The sequence below is a fragment of the Acomys russatus genome, chromosome 3, assembly GCF_903995435.1.
Source record: "Acomys russatus chromosome 3, mAcoRus1.1, whole genome shotgun sequence".
NCBI classification, from domain to species: domain Eukaryota; kingdom Metazoa; phylum Chordata; class Mammalia; order Rodentia; family Muridae; genus Acomys; species Acomys russatus.
In genome coordinates this window covers 62,952,164-62,959,874 of record NC_067139.1, presented here as the reverse complement: position 1 = coordinate 62,959,874, position 7,711 = coordinate 62,952,164, and the positions used below count along the sequence as shown (strand labels likewise).

Here is a 7,711-nt window from a genome sequence, read left to right as displayed (position 1 = left end):
GGCCCAGAGAATTGTGAGAAGTGGGATAAAATGATAAAAGATAGGGGGCTGGGACCATGAGGTCTGTAGATCCTGGTGCCAGAGGGAGGAGTGGAAAGGGCAAATCTCTAAGGGAGTAAATTTGGGACATGGAGGATTTGCTGCAGTTACCTATGCAAGGCTGAACACGGCTAGACCGGGACAGGACGATGGCGCCCATTAGGGGTGGAAGACTGGAACACTCCAGCCGGCTGTGTCAAGAGGTCTGCAAAGAGGGGTGATCCCACAGTGGGGAAACAGCCTCGAGGAGGGGTCTCCAAGGGAGTTGGACGCTCTTGGGGGCGGAGCTTAGAGAAGTGGGCGGGGGCGGGGCCGAGACAGGGGCGGGGCCGGCACGCCGAAGCAGTGAAGAGGCGGGGCGCGCCCAGGTGAGAGAGCCGCCGCCCCCTATCCCCCAGCGCCCCTGCTCCAGGTTCCAGTGCCAGCCTCACCGTCTGCCCTTTGGCCGCGCGGGCTCCGCGGCTGCACCGCGGCGGGCTAGACCCGGTGGGGCTCCGGATCCATCTTGGCGCCGGGCACCTGTGGCGGCTGCAGGAGCAGAGCTTCCGCCGGCCTGTGCGGCCCTGTGGCGGCGACTGGGTGAGAGTCTGGCTCCACGCGGGCCGTGGTGGGTGCTGGGGTGGTGTGGGCGCCGCCGCCCCTTCCTTGAACCCCTGAACCCACATCTCACCGCTGCCTGCGCCGCATTCCTCCGTACCGTCGTCTCCCCTTACACTCTCCGGTCCCCTATTCCATGTCACCTCTGCTCAGCCTCCGTGTTTTGTATTTTGCTTTTCTCTGACCCCGACCTCTGTCCACTGGCCTCCGCCCCCTTCCTTTGCTTCTTCCCTCCGTGGTTCCTCCTTTCTTCCATCTGCATCCCCCACCCTGTCCTCTATTGCAAACACTCCGCCCTCTTCTGCCCTGGAGCATCCCTACCCGCAAGCTCACTGCCCCACGTCCTTTGAGCCTTTGTCCTGCAAAGGTCTGTACTTCCGAGGCTTGTGTTGGCTTCTTCTCCTTAAGACCCCTGTGGGGTTTGCTTTGGAGGTGCGGAGAAGGGAGCCCTGCCTGGTCTGGGAGGCTGCGTGGTGTGTGGTGCATTCAGGCCTTTGCCCGCAGCACGGGCGGCCTGTGCTTGGCATGCAGAGTGCTGCTGTGTGAACGAACGAACGTTCTCTCCTACAGGCTGGGACTGTAAACCGGCCTGTGCGGCCTTTGGGGTGACCACAGTGAGGCGAGTGCCCAAACTGGGGCACTGTGCTGGGGAGTACAGGTAGAGTCACAGTGGTCACCTGGGCAGCTTTCATGCCTTTGCTGCTGACCAGGAGACTTATTTAGCCCACCAGAAGCCCCTCTAAGGGAGATGGCAAACCCTTACAGGGCCCAGGTTGTGGGACTCTTAGGGGTTTAGATCTGTTTACAGAGAGCAGGGTGATTTCTTGACGTTGTTGCCCCAGGCTTACCCCAAGAACCCTTTCCTGGCATTCCTCTGCCTTTAGGCTCTGTATCATCCCTAAGAGGATAGAGGCTAAGAGGGGCTGGTTTTGTCTGAGGACCCCCTCCCCCACCTCCTTTTAGGAATGTCTCCTGCTGCATTTCCCATTCGGATTGAGTGTTGGGTCTTTTTATTTGCTCTGGGACGGATCAAACCACCTGCTGTAGGTGGCCACACCCCTCTATGCGAGATTATTTGAGGTATTTGTAGTGGGTCTCCTTAGCTTGTCCTTGAATATTTTCTAACGCTGTGACCTGTCCTGGTTCTCCCCTCACCCCATGCTCCCTCCTTTGTGGACTTGCTTTTCCTTTTTGTGGCTTTCTGGATATGGAAGTTGTCATCTAAGCACCTGCGACTTAAGAGGAGTGTACTTACATGGATGACATAGTGTGTCTGAGATGGGCCCCTTAGACGCCTTCCTGGACCCACCCAAAGGTCTGGGCTTCTCAGCTGGAGGTGAGAATTGGAACTTCCAACCAAGCAGAGTCTCAGGCTGGGCTAGTCTGGAAGTTTCTGAAAATCTGGGGGAGCACTTCATCAAAATGACATTGATACTGCATGTGAGGGTGGTTGGTTGTCGGCTGTTGAGGGGAGAACCTGGGGCAGCAGGACCAACAGTCCAACAGTGACCACATGACGTCAGCCACAGCTGTCACAACTTTTGCATTAAACAAGGTGGGAGAAAGAGCATCTTGAACATTAAGGCCCTTGGAGACCTTTGTCTGTCCCCTTTTCTGTTAGGCTAAAACCTCTTCTAAGGAGAGAGTATCTGTGTGTGGGTATGTACATGTGAATATGGATGCCTGTGGACATCAGAGACTTCTGGTCCTTTGGAGCTGAAGTTCTAGGTAGTTGAAAGCCACCCGACATGAGTGTTAGGAACCAAACTTAGGTCCTCTGCAAGAGCAGTATGTGCCCTTAACCACTGAGCCGTCTCTTCAGCCTCTTCCCAGGATCTGATTTGGGTGAAACTAGAACCTGCCCATAACTGCAACATGATGCTGTAGGCACGTGCATGTATACCCCAGCCCTGTGTGTATGCATAGCCTACCAGATGAAGGTTTAAAATCAGCCCTGGGAAACTAAGTGTGGTGATGGGGGGCACTGGGGAAACTGGTAATGTCACAGAATAGGATGAAGGTAGCAAGAACTGCAAGATGAAGCTTACCTGTGGGGCATCTTGGTGGCTTCCTAAAATGTTGTCTTTGCTTCTAGCACTTACCCAGTGCTAGTTCCTATAACACTGTGGTTCAAGTCACCGATGATGATGACAATGGAGGAGAAAAAGATGATTACCTCATGCCATTGTGTTCAGCCTTCACAGCAACCTAGTGGGGTAGGGTTTACTTCAGTTTTGTAGACTGGGGAGAGTGAGGCTCAAAGAAACCTAAGGGCAGAGATGCAGTAGAAAGAAGAGCCAATACTGGGAGCAGGGTCTGCTCTGTCCTCCTCACCCTGGGAGTCCTTCCCCTCAGCCTAGCCCAATGTGTTGGTGACAGGGAGCAGGGGAAGCCTCCCCTCCCAAGGGTTATCTAGATGCTTCCCTTGGAGCCCTCCTCCTGTAGAGCTGATAAGCCACCCCCAATGCATCGTATTGCTTAACAAGAGGGATTGGCGCCTTGGTCGTCCTACTTGGGCATATCCTAAGATCTAGATTTCTGGGCTGGGGCAAGTGGCTCTCTTTGGCTGAGCTGGTCTGGAAGTTTCTGCAAAGCTGGTTTTTTTTTTTTTTCTCATTCAAAACGCCATTGGTTGGTTGCCTCATTTGAGAGTGGTTGATACACTGGTGAGGCTTTAAATTAGCTATTTGCAGCTGTGGCTCCTTTGACATCTTTGAATTGCTCCAGCCCTGTGTGTTGTTACTTGCAGAGTGGTGGAATAGATAAGGTAGCCATCGGATACACAGCTTCCCACTGGGGTTTCTGACGTCACTTGTCTCTCTGGGCACTGAGCGGTGTGTAGGGGCGCAAGTGTAACAACATCCTTCTTGCAAATGGCTTCTTACTAGGTCTTGGTGGGGTTGGGGTTGCCTCAGTCTTGTCCCACCTGTTTCTTCTGAGATCCTAAGGACTGGCCTGTTCTTTCTATGCTTCCTGTTCCCTGGGAAGATCCATAGTAGTGGGTCTCACCCAAGAGTTGTGTAGGTTTTTCCGATGGTGTTTCCTCAGGGCTCTTAGACCCCATGGCTGGGTGGTTGGCTCCTTGCCGAGGATAACGTGGTGCGCACAGGACTTTTTGGACTGTGGGTGTCTTTCTGTCCTTATTCTATGCAGCATAAGAATTGAGTGAGGTGCATGGGTGGGTGGGGGGTGTCAAGCTTTGCTCCTACTCATTTGATCCCTTGGCAGGTCATGGACACCATCGGGAGTGACAGAGGTGGGGGAGATGGTACTAGAACTCCAGGTGCCTACACTGGTCAGGTCAGAGATCTGCACACTGTTCCGAGGAGCAGAGGACCGCATATACTCATGGGCTTGATTACTGATGGAGCTCTGGTCAGACCACTGAGCTTCTGAGCTGTGACCTCATTTGTAGAGCGGAAGTGATGACTTACACCATGAGGTTGCTGTGACAATGGAATGAGACAGTGTTAGCAAAGGGTATGGCCCAAACCTGCAGCATTCAAAGTTGTTATTGTCATCACCGTAACTGCCAGTTGCTTTAGTCCTTTCACTTGATTGTTGATTGTTGAATTCCCTGAGGCCAGTAGGCGGCTAAAGTCTTGGCCATTCATCCAGTCTGGCTTTGGGCACAAGGAACAGCTGGGACGGGACACTCCTTACCGTATTGGCTGTGTTCAGAGCGGCATGGCCCGATACAGTGACCATTAGCCACACGTGGCATTTTGGGTGGCCTTGCTCCTGGCCAGGGTGGTTGGTTTCCTGTCAGTCTTTATCAGCCAAAGATAGGTGGGGAGGATTGGGATTGCCTAAACCAAAACTGTTGCCTTCTCTATCTGCCATGCCTCTCCAGCCCGTCCCGCCTGACAGGGAGTCCCAAGGTGATCTTCCCCATCTGACCAGGGCTGGGTTGGCCCAGTTATCCTGACCTTCCTGCCCTGCCCATGTCCCAGCTTGCCTGGCCCTTTCTTGTGTCACCTGACCACCTACCTGTTCCTTCATCTCCCCAGCCTTGGTCCCCATGAGAATTCTCCAGAAAGTCTTTCCCTAGCATTCCTGCGAGTTCTTTGCCTTGGCAGGGCCTTTCCTCGCACTGAGTTCTGGGCACTTAGCCCACTCCACCATGGCCTTGTTCTTATGCTCACTCTGTGTCAGCCATGCAGCAGATGAGTGCCAGCAGCATGTCAGAGCAAGGTGCTAACCTGACGGCAAGGACCAGGCCATAGCCCTGACTCTGCTAACCTCAGGGGAGGGGGAAGGAGGGGGGAGGAGGAGGGGGGCTGAGGGTCATGAAGTAGGAAGGGGCTATGTAGAGTTTAGGTGGTTCTGGGTGTGGGGTGGCTCTTGGGTTGGAGTAGGCAGGCTGGGAAGACAGAGTTGGCTGTTTGCAGAGGGTGTGTCTGATTTTTGCCATTAGACTCTATTTTTTTTTTCTCTTTTTCTTTTTCCCTTTCCCTTTCCACTGCTGGATGGTCATCCCCAGGCATAGCCAGAGCTAAATGGCTCCCACGTTCCCAAGGGCAGCAGGGGCTCTGGAAATGGCTGCAGATGAATGAACATCTGGTATTAAGGGCTGGTCACGTGGTCGCCCCTTCCTAGGGGCAGGGTGAGAGCCAGGAACCTGACAAGACAATCCGAGACAGTGTCACAGTTCAGTAGGTCAGGATGGGACAAGGACATGGGAAGAACCAGGGAACTGCTTGGCCTACTCAGTGTTCATTGGTTCCTCATCCTACAAGCCTTCTCTGAGCCCCAACTCCATACCCAGGAGGCCGCGGTCCCTATTAAAGTGGATGCTGCCAGTCCCAGGAGTACTCAGCTGTGCTGGCTGTTAAAATCTGCGATGTCTCTGTGTTGGTGGCCCTCTCGTGATGATACCACATGCCCACTTCTAGGGCCCCAGCAAAGTTGGCCTTTCTCCTGGGTCCCGTCTCCCCCCCCCCCCCCCCCCCCCCCCCCCGGCCACCAGCACACCTATCTCATAAGTATGGTAGACAACTGGCATAGTGGTGGTCTTCAGGGCCTGTTTCTGGAGTAGTGGTTATTAGATATTTTCAGTGGAAGCCTTGATTTGAGATGTCTCTGATATGTGACTTGTCACTGACAACCTTATGGCTCTGATCAGTCCGGTAGGCTGGGATGGAGGCTAGAAGAATTCAGCTGAGGTGCCGACACCCAGCTTGGCTTCACTCACTTCCCTTTTCTCTCTTGTAGGCAGCCATGAGTTCGAGTCACCGTGAACCAGGGACCCGGGAGCCCCAGAGTCCCCGCCCACAGCCCCTGTCTCAGAGCTCTTCCAGCTTGCTGTGTGAAGGCCGGGAGCAGAGGCCAGAGCTGCGCAAGAGTGCCAGCAGCACTGTATGGCAGGCACAACAGGGTGAGGCTGGCATGAGTGCCCGGACCCTGGAGGAAGCGGGCTGCCAGACAGAGAGCGTAGAACAAGCACAGACCTCAAGTCCTCGGTCGCAGACTGGTGCCGCAGGCCAGTGGAGGAGCAGCACTGTTGGCAATGTGTCTACCATGGGCATCGGTGACCTGTGTCGCCTGCGGGCTCCCAGTGTGGCAGCTGTACAGAGGAGCCACTCAGACTTGGTCCACAGTACCCAGACCCGGGGTCATGGAAGTGTTCAGAAGGCCAGCCTTAGCTGTTCCGCCCTTGGTAGCTCACCTGTCCACAGGGCTCAACTGCAGCTTGGCAGTGTTGCTGGCCAAGGAGACCAGACCCATGCTGTCCTGCAAAGTGACCCAGCTCCAGAGGATGGAATTTCTAAATCAGCCTGTGTGTTGGGGGAGAGTCAGGTGTGGGTGCCAACCGTAGAACTGGAAGGTGCAACCGGTCTTATCAGCAGTCCCCAGGGTGAACCCAAAGGTACTGGACAGCCATCTACCACTTCCTGCCATGCGCTGCCCCCAGCAGCTCTGCTCTGCACTGTGAGGGAGGCTGTGGCTGGTGGCTGCTGCCATGCTCTGCCTGCCACAGGCATCCTGGCCTTTCCCAAATTGGTGGCATCCGTGAGTGAGTCTGGGTTGCAAGCTCCGTGTGGGATGAAATTCCACTGTAAGTTGCCTGGGGGCGTTTCTGGACACCCTCACTGCTGTGTCCACCCTTGGGGTCCATCAGGGCTAGCCACAGAATCTGGCTCTAGGACCAAAGATGTGTGGACCATGACCTCAGCCACTGATTTGGCCCTGGGTGTGACATCAGCCCAGGATGCTGGGGTTCAGGTGGCTCCAGTGGCAGCCTGCAAGGCTGTGGCTACCAGCCCGTCCCTGGAAGCACCTGAGACTCTGAACATATTCCCAGAGGTAATGCTGGGATCCAGCCTGGAGGAGGCGTCATCGCCTGTGAGGGATGTGCGATGGGATGCCGAGGGCATGACATGGGAGGTGTACGGAGCCTCGGTGGACCCTGAGGTGCTCGGCATCGCCATCCAGAAGCACCTGGAGATGCAGTTTGAGCAGCTGCAGCAGGCACCAGCCAGCGAGGACAGCCTGTCGACAGAGGGCCGCAGGGGCCCTCTGCAGGCTGTCATGCAGTCGCTGCGTCGGCCGAGCTGCTGTGGCTGTTCTGGAGCTGCTCCAGAGTGAAGAGCTGTGTGACCCTGAAGCTGGACTTGGTCCCTAGGCCAGTGAAAGGGCACCGTGGAGACTCCACGTCACTGGAACCCACCCTCTCACTTGAACACCAGCCTTGGGCTTACGAGTCCATGCAGCTGGGCTACCATTTAAGGGCTTTATTCCCGAGAGCCACTTGTCCCATCCATTCTGGGCTCTGAACTTTGTTTGGGACAGGGATTTTTGCACTGCACATCAGCGAAAGCTTGACTTCTCTCCCGTAAAGGTACTTAGCCTTTTGTTTAGCCTGTCTACAGGGCTTTGCTGTCACTCCCCTGGGATTCTTAGCAGTTTTATTTTTTAATAGCATCGCTAGGAAATAATGAATTCTTGCATTACACAGGAGGCCCAGGTGGCTGGGGTTGCCTCAGTCTTCAGAGAACTGACACTGCAGGAAGCCTCCTGCGTACCATATACTGTGCTTGTCACCTACTGTGCTTGTTGGGGTTTCACTCTTTGC

The 7,711-nt window shown here is 55.0% G+C and overlaps 1 protein-coding gene across 1 annotated transcript; it reads left to right on the top strand.

The window, feature by feature from the left end:
* The first annotated feature begins 440 nt into the window (after positions 1-440).
* On the top strand, positions 441-7,243 carry Gprin2 (G protein regulated inducer of neurite outgrowth 2). The gene is made up of 2 exons (XM_051141950.1): positions 441-618; positions 5,851-7,243. The coding sequence occupies exon 2, from the start codon at positions 5,857-5,859 to the stop codon at positions 7,222-7,224; it is 1,368 nt and encodes a 455-aa protein (XP_050997907.1). The 5' UTR covers positions 441-618; positions 5,851-5,856; the 3' UTR covers positions 7,225-7,243.
* The last annotated feature ends 468 nt before the right edge of the window (positions 7,244-7,711 follow it).

What these genes read in the sequence shown, in the direction of transcription:
- Gprin2 (XM_051141950.1), top strand. Translation starts at nt 5,857, where the DNA reads ATGAGTTCGAGTCACCGTGAACCAGGGACCCGGGAGCCCCAGAGTCCC.